Source organism: Pelecanus crispus, chromosome 3, assembly GCF_030463565.1.
Source record: "Pelecanus crispus isolate bPelCri1 chromosome 3, bPelCri1.pri, whole genome shotgun sequence".
NCBI classification, from domain to species: Eukaryota; Metazoa; Chordata; class Aves; order Pelecaniformes; family Pelecanidae; genus Pelecanus; species Pelecanus crispus.
This window is the reverse complement of record NC_134645.1, coordinates 68,234,369-68,249,619: the sequence shown is the minus strand read 5'-3', so window position 1 is coordinate 68,249,619 and position 15,251 is coordinate 68,234,369. Positions and strand designations below refer to the sequence as shown.

The 15,251-nt window shown below is 48.5% G+C and overlaps 1 protein-coding gene across 3 annotated transcripts in view; it reads right to left on the bottom strand.

Moving 5' to 3' along the window:
* Positions 1-1,151: 1,151 nt before the first annotated feature.
* Positions 1,152-15,251, bottom strand: part of SGK1 (serum/glucocorticoid regulated kinase 1) — an 80,322-nt gene continuing 66,222 nt past the window's right edge. Inside the window, exons 1-12 of one of the 3 annotated variants that reach the window (XM_009480852.2) lie at positions 6,785-6,913; positions 6,602-6,677; positions 6,084-6,159; positions 5,529-5,633; positions 4,982-5,065; positions 4,750-4,881; positions 4,353-4,465; positions 4,027-4,150; positions 3,587-3,682; positions 3,313-3,468; positions 3,117-3,206; positions 1,152-2,371 (exon numbers count right to left, since the gene is read on the bottom strand). In XM_009480852.2, the coding sequence (XP_009479127.1) occupies positions 2,204-2,371; positions 3,117-3,206; positions 3,313-3,468; positions 3,587-3,682; positions 4,027-4,150; positions 4,353-4,465; positions 4,750-4,881; positions 4,982-5,065; positions 5,529-5,633; positions 6,084-6,159; positions 6,602-6,677; positions 6,785-6,863 (1,299 nt within the window). In that variant the 5' untranslated portion in view covers positions 6,864-6,913 and the 3' untranslated portion in view covers positions 1,152-2,203. Of the gene's footprint in view, positions 2,372-3,116; positions 3,207-3,312; positions 3,469-3,586; positions 3,683-4,026; positions 4,151-4,352; positions 4,466-4,749; positions 4,882-4,981; positions 5,066-5,528; positions 5,634-6,083; positions 6,160-6,601; positions 6,678-6,784; positions 6,914-15,251 lie in introns of those variants that run through there. The other 2 variants (XM_075708454.1, XM_009480854.2) reach the window with 2 other exon arrangements.

Genomic DNA, 15,251 nt, shown 5'->3' with positions numbered 1-15,251 from the left:
GGGAGAGAAAATATAACGAAAAAGCTCGTGTGTCGAGATAAGGACAGGGAGATCACTCAGCAATTACCATCATACGCAAAACAGACTTGACTTTGGGAAAATCAGTTTATTACCAGTCAAAACTGAGTAGGAGAGAGGAGTGAGAACATGTGTAGGGTAATGAGAAATAAAACCAAACCTTAAAACACTTTCCCCCCACCCCTCCCTTCTTCCTGGGCTCAACTTCACTCCTGATTTTCTCTACCTCGTACTCCCAAGCAGCGCAGGGAGATGGGGAATGGGGGTTGCGGTCAGTTCATCACGCGTTGTCTTCGTCCTCAGGGGGAGGACTCCTCACGCTCTTCCCCTGTGCGAGCATGGGGTCCCTCCCACGGGAGACAGTCCTCCATGAACTGCTCCAATGTGGGTGCTTCCCACAGGCTGCAGTTCTTCATGAACTGCTCCAGCATGGGTCCCTTCCACGGGGTGCAGCCCTTCAGGAGCAGACTGCTCCAGCGTGGGTCCCCCACGGGGTCACAAGTCCTGCCAGCAAACCTGCTCCAGCCTGGGCTCCTCTCTCTCCATGGGTCCTGCCAGGAGCCTGCTCCAGCACGGGCTTCCCACGGGGTCACAGCCTCCTTCAGGCACATCCACCTGCTCTGGCGTGGGGTCCTCCCCGGGCTGCAGGTGGATATCTGCTCCACCATGGACCTCCATGGGCTGCAGGGGCACAGCTGCCTCACCATGGGCTGCACCAGGGGCTGCAGGGGAATCTCTGCTCCGGCGCCTGGAGCACCTCCTGCCCTCCTGGGTGTCTGCAGAGTCGTTCCTCTCACATATTCTCACTCCTCACTCCAGCTGCAGTTTGTGTCCCAGCGGGTTTTTTTTTCCCCCTTCTTAAATATGTTATCCCAGAAGCACTACCACTGTTGCTGACTGGCTCGGCCTTGGCCAGCGGCGGGTCTGTCTTGGAGCCAGCTGGCATTGGCTTTGTCAGACATGGGGGAAGCTTCTAGCAGCTTCTCACACAAGCCACCCCTGTAGCCCACCCCCCCTACCGAAACCCTGCCATGCAAACCTAAGAAAATTTTATTTTAAAAGCTGGCTAAAATTTTTCAGGGAGAAAACCTTTGTTTTAAAATCAAAAATGACAGCGTTTATAGAAGTATTTTTCAGGATTTTACTGCAAACCAATGGGTTTGGTCACAAAAAAAAATATGATACGTATAACCATGTTAATTATATTACATTACAACAATGGTATACATTACAATTAAGTCTGTAAGTTTAAATATACATCTAGAGTTACAACTGAATGTACAGATCTTTTTTACAGTACATACAATCAGGAATGAAAAACCCCCAAAACCATAAATAATGCCCATTTTACAGATGACATCTTTTAAACTAAAAAAGAAAAAAAAAAAAGAAAAAAAGAAACCAACAGCTTTGACCAACTGCAGCTGGGGCATTTTGGTCCATAAAAACCCATTCTAAAAATAGAAATCTTTTTTCATAGCAGCAATGCTTTCTTCAAGCATTTGGATACAAGTAATTGTGAGCCCATTTCAATAATTTTAGTTGACTGTATAGATCTACAAAAGAAATTTCAAAATTACACTTAATTTATCTTCCAAATATGGAAGAAACAAACAATGCCCCACATTGTGGTATCCTGCAAGTGTCACATTGATGCTTTAAACTAAGTCCATCTGTAGTACGCAGACCACACGCATACCATTTGTTCACATAGTAAACCCACATAAATGAACTGAGAAACACACTCTGCAACAGGGAAAGCTTTGGAGCTCACAAGATCTCATCAGAAAAAGGCACATTTCATAAAATCCTTATCACGTTCAGAAAGATCTTCAGGCAAGGCTTTTCAGAGCACGTTTTCAAAACATCTTGTTCTTACTCCTACGATCTGCCATAGCAGTCTATGGCAGCAGTCACTCTTGTTTTTCTTTCCCAAGGAGACAGCACCACTTTGGGGGAAGAACGAATGGAAATGAAAAGCCTGTAAAGCTCATTTAGAGAGTGATGTGCTCTTCAAAAAAGCTTCCAACAAACAGGGTAGTTGAAATTAAGGCTGCAAAGCTGCCATGGTGGAAATGTGCAAATTCTCTTTCAAGATGACTGGTCAACTGGCAGTTCCACCAGAAGGCCAAACAAAAATAAAAATAACAGTTATTATTATTAAAAACATAAGAAAGAAAAATGTTCACAAGAAAGAGTCCACGGGTGGGGCATATGAGAAGCCCAAAAAAGCCTCAGCGGCTTCTTTGACGCTGGCGGTGATGAGGATGCTGTCTGGGGACTGGCCGATGGAGTTGGGGACTGGCTCATCTGTAAACTCTGGATCGAAGTGTCGCAGGTCACTGGGGCCACTCTGTGGAAAGGGCAGAAAAGGAAAGATGCAACATTTAGACCCAAATGTTTTGTGAGTGTGCAGTTTAATTCAAAATGGGGACAAGCACCCTTGTGTGGAGACTCACAGTGTTATCACCTTGGGCCCGCTGTTTAACAGCCTTTGCCAGTTTTAGTTTGACATTTTTTTTTTTATCCTGCTGCATATTTTCTTGCTAAAGCCAAGATGATTCAGTTTAATATGCTACCCTCCAACTAAGCTCATGCAACAAAAGCTAAATACAAACATGCCACTCTGCCATGCAGCAGTTTGCAGGGGAGGACTTTGATCTCTGAGCTAGTTATTAGATTTAGTCTATAAAATGCTCAGAAAGTGAAAGAGAACAACCTCTACAAACAAGTCCTTCTCTTTAGATGTTAGTATCTGACAAGCCAAATGTAACTCTGCCCTTGGGAAGCTACTTGCTTTCTATTCTACACCTTACCTTCCCCTTTGGTAAAATGGGGATGCTGGGGATTATTTCAAAACAGCCATGCAAATGAAGCATTTGTGAGAGGCCAAAAAACCCAGCTAAATTTAGACTGTCCATCAGCAAAAAGCCAGCTACTGCTTATTTTTAACCTTGCCTGGACAGCCACAAGGGAAGGAGAAGCTGTGTTCCCCAAACACAGCCATCCAGCCAACTCCCCCAGCTCCCAGGCACCCCACGAAGACAAGGGGGGAAAAGACACTCTCCATACATTCTATAATTAGAGGTGATACATACCACATTTGGGTTAAAAGGGGGTGTAATCTTCTTATTAATGAGATCATCCCAGTTAATTGGAGAGAAGAAGATGTGATTCTTAATCTCCATCTGTTACAGAGAGAAAAATAGATTAATTCAGACCCAAGCTAATGTAAGCAGTATGGCCTAGTCATCCTCCTGTGCTGCCTACAGGCACTGGCCGGTTTGCACTTACAAAGTCCTCCTTGGCACCAAGCCTCTTTGTCCTATCCTTCTGCAAGAGGCCTTCCAGGAGATGTCTAGCTGAGTTGGTAATATTTGGCTTCAGCTGCAAGGGTTTGTTCAAGATGTTGTCGTACATTTCTGCCGTGTTCCTGCTGTAGAAGGGTGGCTGTGGGAACAGGAAAGGAGAGACCCAGGTTAATGAGGCTGACGGGTGGGCACGGGGTTTCTTGCAGGGAATGGACGAATAAGCTAGTTTGATCTGTCACAAAAGATTCGTTGCTTACCAGGCCATAAAGCATCTCATACAGGACTGCTCCAAGGCACCACCAGTCCACGGTACGGTCATAGGGCTGCTTATGAAGAACTTCAGGAGCAAGATACTGTGTAAGAGAAAGAAGAGAGATGCATTAGCCAAAGGGATCTTTATAATTAGGAAAGCCTCCCCATTCTTGAATGAAAGCAGCTAACTGAATCCCAGTAACATGCAAGCTACCAGAAAGCTACAAGCTCTTTATAAACAAGGAGATGGCTCGAGAGCTGTTCTCTCCGGCTCAACAAGCTCTACATGTTCTACACGTCCTCACTGGCAGCCTGATATTACAAGACCCGTAATACACCCTGCTTGTCTAACCAGCTGTAAATATACATGGGAGATGTCAGTTTTCACCGACGAGGACAGCACTTGCTGCCGCTCTGCGAGTGGCGGGCTGAGGGCTGGCCGTACCTCTGGTGTGCCGCAGAAGGTGGAGGTCGTGCCATTGTGCTCAATGTTTTCTTTGCAGAGTCCAAAGTCAGTCAAGACAATGTGCCCCTGCGAATCGAGCAGGATATTCTCCGGCTTCAAGTCACTGTAGGAAGAGATGAAAGAAGACAAGCATTTGTTAGGGGAGCTACAGTGAGAATATTTTAGGCGCAATTTTTACAGAACTTCACTAAGTCATGAAAAAATATTAAAAGCAATTCTGAGCTCATATTGAGATCAACTTTTCCATGCTTATTCAACAAAGCATGTGTTTTTTTTAGTCTGACAAACTGAACAACGTTGCTTACCGATAAACAATGTTCAGGGAGTGCAGGTAGCCCAGTGCACTGGCAATTTCAGCAGCATAAAATCGGGCTCTCGGCTCCAGGAAGCAACGCTCCCTCTGGAGATGGTAGAACAACTACAGGAGACAGAGAGAACAAAGTTGTGTAAGTGGCGCCAAAGCCTGTTAACAATGCACTTAATTAGACTCAACGAATACAGCAAGGGAGAACAATAGCAGGAAATGGCCTAACGATCCTTTGGTAGTTCAAAACTTGGCAGGCTGGAAACATTCAATCTAGTAATTTTTCCCCCATGACTTTTCCCCTTGCAATTCTTTTTTATTTAAAAGGAAGGGTGAAAAAGTCTACCCTACCACCGTGCACATGATAGGAAACACTATTTCATTTTCTTACTGCTTACCTCTCCACCATTGATGTAGTCTAGGACAAAATACAATTTGTCTGCAGTTTGGAAGGAAAAGTGAAGCCCAACCAGGAAGGGGTGTTTCACATTTTTCAGCAGGACATTGCGCTCTGACATAATGTGCTTCTCCTGAAAACATAAGAAATCATCAATGTTTAGTACACTTGCTTAGTAATAGCAGTAAAAATATATTTGATGGACATTGCAATGGAATCATGAAGCAGCTTACCTCCTTCTTCTTCAGGATTGCTTTTTTCTGCAGGACTTTAACAGCATAGAACTGCTCTTCTGCCTTATGCCGTGCAAGGAGAACCTGAAAGAGGTTAAAATCCCAGAACTGAGCGATAGTAAAATACAGAACAACTTGTAAACACAACTGGAAACAAGCCTTTATGTTAACTGCTGAGCACTGCTACATCCCTCTAGTTCAATGTGCAAGCCCTTTGCTGGAAATGCCTAACGTTACTACCACTCTGGCAGATAAATCTAGCCCAAAGTTTTTATGTCCAGTTCCCTTCCCCTCCAAAAGCGGAGTATATATTCTTCCCAGCACCACTGCCTCCTCACTCCCTTGTTCTTTTATGAGTCTTGCAAAGGCAGCACCCTGCACCCTCTCCCCGCAGCTACGCAGGGAGCCAGGCGCTGGGCAGCAGGGCATGCTCAGGTCTGGTTTCAATGACCACCATTTACCAAAGCCAGTACAAACCCGACCCTCAGGCATTTACATACAAGAGCTGGAGAGTAAATAAATTACAGCACAAAGAAATTAGATTTACCTTCCCAAAACTGCCTTTTCCAATCACTTTTAAGAAATGAAAGTCTGATGGTTTGGCATGTGGGTTGGATGATGGACCAAGATTGATCTGCTGTGAAGGACTGGGCTAGAAAAATAAACAGACAGAAACCACATTTATTAAAACAGCTTGGTAGTGAGAGCCTCAACAATGTCTCTTTTTTTAAAATATAAAGTGACCTTGAAAGTGAATATTAGTGCTCTTCTTATCACTAAAAATGTAATCTTGACCTCTGCCAGATATCTTAAAACTATTAGGTTCTGCCTACAAAGAGTATAACAGACATAGTTTACTTAAAAGTTTTTGTTGAGGTCTTAGCCACATTCAATAATAAAGAAACAACCAATAAAGCTTATTTTTATTTTTTTTCTTCATGTCGGGAAAAAGTTTCAGTCTAACTTGATAGCTCTTTTTCCCAGTTACATCAGTGTGCTATGAGCTGAACTACAGTAACACTCACGATGCTAATTTTGCTACGCTTCTGTTACCGGCTGATTTGATGTTCTAAAAATGCTTCACTGAGTAAGATCTACTTACCGGAGGAGAAGGATTCGCATTCATAAGTTCAGGCTCTTGAGGCTGGGAGATTTTCAAGATAGACTGAACTTCAGGGCTGCAAGGATAAGAGCGTGCATGATTAGAAGAGTTACCAGAAGCATCAGGTAGATCTTTCCACCAGAGGGCAAGCACGCATCATGAAAGACGAGTTTTGGTTTAGGCTATTACAGAAGGCAACTGAAACAATCTAATCGACTTAAGGAGTAGAATTAATCTAGAGAAAGTAAATTCCGGCATAAAAAGAAATGTACTTATACCGTAAGTACAGTTCAAAATAGGGATGGGGCTCTAGAAATCCCATCCAACTGATTTCTCCCAAACCCAGCTCAGGAAGATTTGTTGCCAAGTGAGTAATACCTCAAGAAGATAAATTAACTCTTCCGTAACAGTCATGCCAGAGGTATTACAGTAAACAAACCCTTTTTTTTTTTTAACTAGATCTCGCAATACATAGGGATATTTGTGACTGAAATCCGGCCGAAATTTCTGATACTTACTGCTTGCATGCGTAGGAGTTGGTGGCGATCTTCTGAATGAAGTCGTTTAGCCCCATCCTTCTCTGCTTCATGAAAGCTATAGAGTAAAAGGACAGGGAAAGGAGAAATAAAATCGTTACGCCATCCTGCGAGAAAAATCACAGCCCCTCGCGAGCATCCTCGGAGAAGCCCCCCGCCGCTCACCGATGAGGATGGCCACCATCCCCCTCATCTTCGAGTAGGTCAAGGTAGGACCAGACGCCTCGGCTGCTTTCACGGTCATTTCAGAGCGAGGTGGAGGGGAAAGGGGGGGAATAAATAACGAGCGTACGATACCACCAGCTCCCAGCACCGCACTGCCTCGGCGAAGGACCCGACGGCGCTTAAGTGGCGGCGGTGATGGGCGGGACCGGGGCGGGGCGGCGACGCTCGGGCCCCCCCCCTCGACGTCCTCGGAGGTGGCCACGGCCACCTCCGAGGACGTCGAGGGGGGGGGCCCGAGCGTCGCCGCCGTTGCCACCACCCTACCTTGCGCGCATCCCCCGGGGCTGCCCCCCACAGCATCCCCACCGTGCAGAGCATCCATCAGCAAACGCATCAAATCCCTGTTTCTTGGTTTGTATTTTTTTTTCCCCCACAGCAAACTCCCTTAGCCCCGTCTCTCTCTACCCCCGGCCTTTTTTTTCTTTTTTCTTTTTTTTTTTTTGCGGTTATAGAAAGTTGAAATCTGCTTCTGTCCTGGACGAGCACCTCTTCCTAAAATGTGTCCCCCCCCTCCCCGCCGCAGCCCGCGTCCGCTCCCGGGCCCAGCCGCCCCGGGTGAGCGGCGATAAGGGTCGCTGACGTTTCCTTGAAAGAGCCGCAGTGACTCAGGAGAACAAGATTTCCTGCCCGGTTTTCAATAAAACAAACAAATGTCCCTTCTGTGCACTGCCCTGATCCCGGCTGGGACATTACTGAAAGGGAAAAGGAAAAAAAAAAAAAAAAAAAAAGTCTTTTTTTAACGCCAAAAAGGGAAACAAGGGGAAAAAAAAAATCCCAGTCCTCTGAACTTGGAGGAGAGAGCAGAGATCTGCTTCTAGAAAAGGTGGGCAGATGACCGAGGACTGGACAAGTGCAAAAGAGGAAAAACCCCAAAAAACAGCCCCGCTCCGCGGTTTTTGTTTCCACTGTACACGGTCATTTGAGAACACCGTGTACCCGGGACTTAATTGCTCAGTCCCTTCCTTGCGGGCGCACCGGGGGCGCGTCCGGAGCCCTGGTGCACGCACGAAGCCCAAGGTGAAACGATGCTGCCGGGGACACCCTCCCCCCCCGGGGGTGGGGGTCGCAGGCAGGGAGGGCGAAGGGTATCACGGCTTCCCCCTAATCCTGCTCCCCGGGTCGCATCCCCGCTTGCAGCCCTGGCAGCGGGCAGGCGCGGCCGGGGGGTGCCGGGCTCCTGCACGGGTGGAACTTTCCACCCGACGGGGCGTTATTCATGCGCGCATTTCGCCTTGCTGGCTGAGCGAAGGGCGCTGGGCCGGGGCCAGCGGCTCCAGCTGCAACGTGCCCCCGTCCTCCCCCCGCCTGGAGCCCTTTTTTTTTTCCCCCTCTTTTTTTTTCCTTTTTTTTTTTTTTTTTTTTTTTTAATCTACGCCCGCTGCTGCCGCCTCCCCCCGCAAGCGCAGCCGGCCGCTGGGCGGCATCCCTTGGCAGCCTCCTGCATCGTCTACCTCGGCGGGGGGGGTGGGGGGAGGATGGCAAGCACCCCAGCACAGCAGCCGTCAAAGGCTGCAGCTCAGCCTGAGCAGCGAGACGGATGACTTGGAGTAGAGAGAGAACCCCTGCGAGGTGGGCACAGGTACTCCAAAGCGCTGCAAAGGCTTTACAAAGAGAGCAAAGAGGGATGTTCGCCGGCTCCGCTGGTCTCTGCACCGAGCCGCCCGTGTCCTTCCCGGAGCGGAGGGGGGGCCCTGCCCGGCCCCGCCGCCAAGGTGCGGGGGAGTGCGAGGGAGACGGCGCCAGGGCAGGAAGGGGCGACGGGAGAAGCCAGGAAAAGCTGGCTGCAGCTGGCGGGACTCTAGCTTCTCCCACTTGTTGCAAAAACTGCCACTCTCATTAGTGGAAGCGGTGACAAAAAACCCACAACCCACACCAAAGACAAAAAACTAAACAACCGAAAAAAACCCAAAACTTGATAGATTGGGATCGGAGCAGCCAGTTTCCTCTGCCCCTTCTGGACTGCTTTCAGAGGGCTGCTGTTAAAAACTACTCGAGCCCCGCAGTTTTGAGGGTTACCGCAGCTCCCGCCCCCCGCTCGCTGCTCCCCTGGCATCTCCCCCCGGGCCCGGCAGCCGGGCGGCCGGCGCTGCCTCCCCGCCGCACTGCTGCCAGCCCCGCGCAGGGGCAAGCCTCTCCGGGCCCCCGGGCAGGCTCCGCCACCGCCTCCCCCGCTCTTCTGCACAACCTGCCGCGGGCTGCAACCCGCTTCCCCCCTCCCCGCTCCGCCGCGGCCCCCCACGCTGCCCGCAAACGCCCCCGGCGCAGCCCCAGCGGTGCCCGCCGCTGCCCCCGCTCCGGCCGGTCACAGCACCGCCCCGGCCCCGGCTTTGCACCGATCAATTTTGCAAAGGGCTCCGCCGCCCTTGCCAAGTCACCTGGCCCTATTCCGTGCCAAACGCTGCCCCGGCTGTACCCCGCCGGCACCCCCCCGGCATGCAAGCGGGGTTAATGTCCCCCCGCGGGGAGCAGCTCTGCTGCCAGGGCAGGGTGTCCCGCCGGCGGAGCGCTGAACCCACCTTTCAGCGACGACTTCTCCTCTTTGCCCCTCATCTCGCTCCCTGCCGAGACCCCGGGCGCGGCGCGGCAGCGCTGAGGCTGTGAGCTGGGATCCCGCCCGCCGCCGTAATCCCAAATAACTCCCCTTCCTGGCCGGGCGGCCCGGAGGCAGGAGGGAGGCGGCGAGGGCGGCCGCCGCTACCGCTGTCCCGCTTACGGACGCGGTACCGAGGGCGGCTGACATGCAGGAGCGTTATAAAGTTCAGCTCGGGCCGCCCCGCACACTCTGCCCCGTTGCAACATCGCCCTCCAAATTACTGTAATCAGCACACACACACACGCACGGGCAGCGGCGGGGGGGGGGCACTCCGGCCCTAATTGACCTGCCGGCAGCGGCTGACTCTGCCCCACGGAAGGACGCGCTGCCCCCGCTCCCCCCCCCCCCCCCCGGGTCCTGCGCCCCCCACCCCAAAAAAAAAAAAAAAAAAAAAAAAACGCTCCGCGGCAGGAGGGGCAGAGGCGGGGCGGGGGGCTGCCGCTGCCCGCGGGGGGCGGAGGGCTGCGGCTGCCGGGCGGGCTTCCCCGCCGGCCGGATAGCGCCGGGGCGGGACCGGCGCCCCGCTCCCAGCTGGCACCCAGCGCCTTCCGCCGGCAGCGCCCCGGCGGCGCCCCCCGCCCGCGCGGCTCCGCTCCCCCGCCGCGGCACGGCCCGCCCCGGCCCGGCGCCGCGCACCCCCGGCCGCGCCCCGCCGCGGGAAGCCGCTGTCCCCTCCGTCTGTCCCTCCGTCTGTCCCTCCGGCCGTGCGTCCGGCACCCACCTGCCGCCCCCCGCCCCGTGCTGGAGGTGCCGCTCGCCCCTCCGGCCCGTCGGCGGGCGCTTCGCAGCGCGGACGCTTTAAAAATGTGGAAGGGAGGAATTCCTCCCAAGGGAAGAGCTATTACTACTTCTAACTCACGCGGAGTTTTAAAGTCGTGAACTGGGTTCGCAGAAGCCCGGCGTTTGGCTTGAAAGCCCGAGTGTGCTAAGGTTGCGTTTTAAAACTTGACCATAGCAGCAAAGACCGTAACAACCGAAACGGGCGGGAGAAGACGAGAGTGGAAACGGTACCCAGAGATCCCCTTGTTCGAAAGCCCAGTCATACAGAAAACCGTCAGACGTTGTGAAAATCTCAATAAATTGGAAGGGTTTGCATCCGTAATTTGCATAGCCAGTGTTTTAGGGGTGTACAGCTAAAAAGTAAGCACAAGAGAAGAATCAAAAAAATGCAGTGATGTTTCACACGCATGTTATTTTTCTCCCTCAGGCTGAAATTCTGTCAAAATGTCCTGAACTTCTAAATTAATGATTTTTCAAAGCAAAATGAATAAAAATGAAGTAGAAGATGGGCATTGAAAATAAAAAGGGAGACTCTGCACAAGGAATGTTAAAAGTTATAGAACTCCTTGCCCCAGGATGTGTGCACACCAAAAGTGGGGATGGGTTCAAGAACAGCTGGATAAACCAACAGAAAAAGAATGATTTGACTACAAAGGCAGCGTGTCTGAGTCTGGAACATCTGGAATACTCCTGGATCAAAAATTCCTGGGAGCCAGGGCTGTTTGGGGGGCAAATCACTGAATAGAATAGTTGCCTGTTCTTGCCCTCTCCCTTAGCAGTGCACTGTGAGCTGGTGCTGGTAACGCAGACTGGCCTACATGGACCTTGGGCCCATACGCTCATTCTGATAGCCTTATATTGCACTTCTGAGTGATACGATACTGATTTTCAGTCGCAGAGTTTAACCAACTCGTAAAATGCCAAGATCTGCTGCTTACTGGCAAGAAGAAAGAGAACTGATGTGATTTGTAACCTAATGTAAAGCATTTGACTCTGCCAAATAACTGCGTTCCACACAGAAATAGCACTAGGTAAACAGATGCTCATCAAGCTCTTCACCATGCCAGCATCCAAACCAGGGCCCCACTGCTGGGCTGTGAGGGATGCAGAAAGATACAGACTCTGCTGGAACCTTGGGCAACCAAGGCATAAGGCCAGAGCAGGCACGAATGTGCTGGCTTACCGATATGGGTAACCCCAGGGTCCTGCTGACACAGAGACTGGGACATGCCCAATGTAAAGCCGGGAGGGATGTGATTCGATTTATCTTAAAGAAAGAACACAGGCACATCACTAGTGTGGGCCTGTGTTGACCAATGCAGTTCAAAGCACCTTCAGCAGTAGCTGGACTGCGGAAATTTGTCTCCCTAGAGAAGTGTCGCTGTTTGGAGGGTTTCTTCATCTGCGGTGGACAGACAGACATTAGTCCTGCCTGACGATGCACACAGAAACTTTTCCCTCTTGCCCTTCAGGAAGGTCAAAGGCTTCAGCAGCCCACACGGTAACTGGAAATTGTGAGCTCTCTTCCTCTGATTCTGTCCTGGTCCTCACTGTCTGCTGCAGAGGAAGATTTATAAATGTACCTCAGTGTCTCCATCCTTCAGGAATTAGATTCTCAGATAGCTTCTGAACTTCAGTTTGGCAATGAATTCAATGCTGAATGAATGAATTCCTGCTTACTTATCTTGTTGAATCAAGACCTTAGGATGCAGCAGGTTGAACTGTTCCTAGAATTACTTGGCTGACTCTGGAAGGAAGCTTCCTAAAATTCTGCAAATATTTTCAGCAGTATTTGGCTTTGGGTTAATTAAACACAGAAGGAATTCAACCCTTGGACTGCAGGAATGACATAGTCCCCAAATACAAAAGGCGATTGCGCTCCTAACAGGATCTGTCCTCTGAAGCAAAATCTCAAAAGCTTTTCTTCTCCTCCTGTAAATCCCCAACAAACAAATTCTTGTCTCTGACCTTGTAATTAAGATTCATGTGCAACAGCCAAAACTTTCAGTCAAGACCTTCAGGCTGCCCCCACAAATGATGCCTACAAGGAGCAGCAAATAGATAAGGAACTGAATAACAGCTTTAATAACAACCTCAACTGAGATTTTAAATCGGCTTTCAAATGCTGTCAACAGGTCTGCTAGACATTGTTCTGACAGGAGGTTTATTGACTGAAGCCCCTATCGATCTGGAAACCTCTAATTGATTTCAGTGTCATATTTTGCCAAACACAAATTTGGAACGTCTTTTATTTCCCTTTTCTGATGCTTATGGAGCAGGTTTACTGCATTGTCAATAAGAGGCTTTAGTGCCAAGGGATTACGCTCACAGGATCACAGAGTGATGCAGGGCTGTACTGAGAAAAAAAGTCATTCCCGTCCTTGTAGAAAGCAGTGGAAAATTACAGCATCCTTTAGATGCACTGACCTCTAGTTAAAACAGCTGATAAATGATGGCCCTAACTTCCACTTTAATTCCAGCACACTGATTTGAGTCTAACGGAGTTGTTGCCACTGTGACTTTATGACCAAATGTTGCAGGTATTTCAGCCCATAGCAGTCAGAGAGGGGGGACTGCAGAAGCAGCACATTTGTATGCCTTCCTCTGAGTGTGCCTGCCCCCCCCCCCCGCCCCCGAGATTAGTATAAGTCCTCGCAATGTTGTGTAGCCTCTCTAGCTTAGAGTCCTCATAAAACCAGGTTGGATGACAGACACTTGAATTCATTATTGTTGTTATGAACTTAAAATAATGTGCTGTGACTGCAGAGAGTTTGGTCTTATCAGAACTGAATAATGCTAGCATGGTAAAGGAGGTGAAAACATAAGATGGAGAAGTGATAAAAAAAGGCTCGTGAGAAAAATGAAGATTCTTAGTGATGCTATTAAATCAGTCTGCTGGTCTCCTTTGGTCACAAGGCAGCCTAACGTGAGGCGCTGGTACGTGCTCCAGAATGAATACTGTAAGGAGGCACTGTCTGCTGAATCTGGTGCTCAGATTTTCCTTCCAAAACTTTGCATTTTGAAGGATAATAGCAGAGATAGATTTAGGCATTTTCTATCAAGGATACAATCTGCACAAGTTTCCCTGTACCTCACACTTGAACATATGTGCTAAAATACAAATGATAGCTGATCTCACCTAGCTATCAGGTCATCTGTCTTTCCCTTATCTCTTCATCTAGTGTTCCACAAGGTGTTTGCTAACATGATATCTCAATGCCTTTTATGTGTATACAAAACCCCCATCATCACCATTGTAGTTCATTATCTTAAAAGAAAGATCTCTTTAAGCCTGTAAGCCCTCCAGCAACCTTGGAGTTAAGGCACCAAATGCTGTAAATAGTGAGCAAATTAGTCAAAGAGAGGAATTTTTGCTAGAGAGAGGTTCAGCTGGCTGCTAACTCAAAACAGCAACTTGGAATCTCAGAGATGAATTGGATATGAAAACAGAGGCCTGCTAAAGGGAGGCTCACACTGTCTGGTCTTAATGCTTTTCCTCTTGGTGATACCACCATGTCTCTTGCCACTATGTTGACTGCTTTAATATTCTTTATTATTTCTAGGAGATTTTCTTTCAGGAAGTGTAAGAGGTTTCCTGGGCAGAAGGATGGACAACATGCATGCTAGAGAGGGCTTTATCTATAAGGGTAGTAATCTATTATTTTAGGACATATTTGCCACTTAGTTATCTTAGTCCATTGCTTTCAGTGGGGTTGTTACAGTATTTCTGAGGGTAGGCTAATTAGTCTAAGCTAGAGGGTGAGGGAAGAAGAGTTAATTTTGTCCTAGGTAACTGGTCCAAAATGGAGTCAAAATATGTGTTTATATACTCAGTCATAATATATTTACCCTTCTTAAGTTTTGGCATTTGAGGTAAGCATATAGTCACCAAAGGTACCCTCCTTGGTCGGAAGAGACAAATAAGCACCCTGGAGGCAACTCAGTGCGTCTGTGACCTGAATCAGGCAGTGTCTAATGCTGAGTTGAAGGAATTTGGGCCTGAAACTCACAGGTAGGTAGAGGTGGTTTTGAATCACAGGTGATTTTTTTTGTTATTTCTGAAGCCTCGCATGTAAAAGATGTGGAATTATTTTAAAGGATCATATTGTCAACATACCGTGAGAGAGCTGGTCATTTTTTTCCTGATTTATAAATATTTATATAAAAAGATAAAATTGTAGGACAAGCTTAAATACCATACATGATAGGCAGAGATTCCTGACCTGGCTCAGTCTAGCTATGGTCTTGGGAGAAGACTTTTAACATTGGTATAATGCTCCATAGTGCTCCTCAAGGATTAATTATATATCTTGGCTTCAAGCTAGCAGCCCTGCGTGGTTCTGTATTGTGCTGGATAGACAAGACATACCAGCTTTCTTGAAATTAGTTGACGTTATCTTGTCTTGCACTGTGCCTGATATCATCTCAGAGAAATGTGGAAGTATTAGTTCTATTTTATAAAAGTGGGAATTAAACCACAGGGTAGACAATGTGTCTCATCTGAGGGAAGTCTGTGGCAGAACGAAAAATTAAATGCAAAGTTAACTTTCTCCCATTCTAATAACTGGATTAAGTTTACTCTACAGCCATATATATTCCATATCTGCCAACCTCATTTGCGTAATTACATGTGTTGTAAACAGACAACTTAGGATGGCAAGAGCCAGCGCAGACACTGCAGGAATCTGCTGTACCTTGGTGGAATCCTACCTAGGTATCTGATATTGCTGCAGCCCTGGTTTCCTTCCCAGCAGGAGCTACCGATCACAGTGAAAAATGTGGGACCTGGAAACACTGACACCTGAAAGGTTTTCTTGTGATTTGAGAAAGGACCTGATCCAGATTTGGGGGGAAGGGAAGGAAGTATAACTGTATCCACATTGAAGTGGCAACTGGTAGCATCACCTGCCACCATCCAACATGTCAGAAATGCCAGGAAAGTGCTTTTCCCACAGCAGATGATCACCACAAAGAATATTACTGTAAGACGAAAAGGTCCCACAGCTGTTACACAGGCAGGCACAGAAAGAAAAA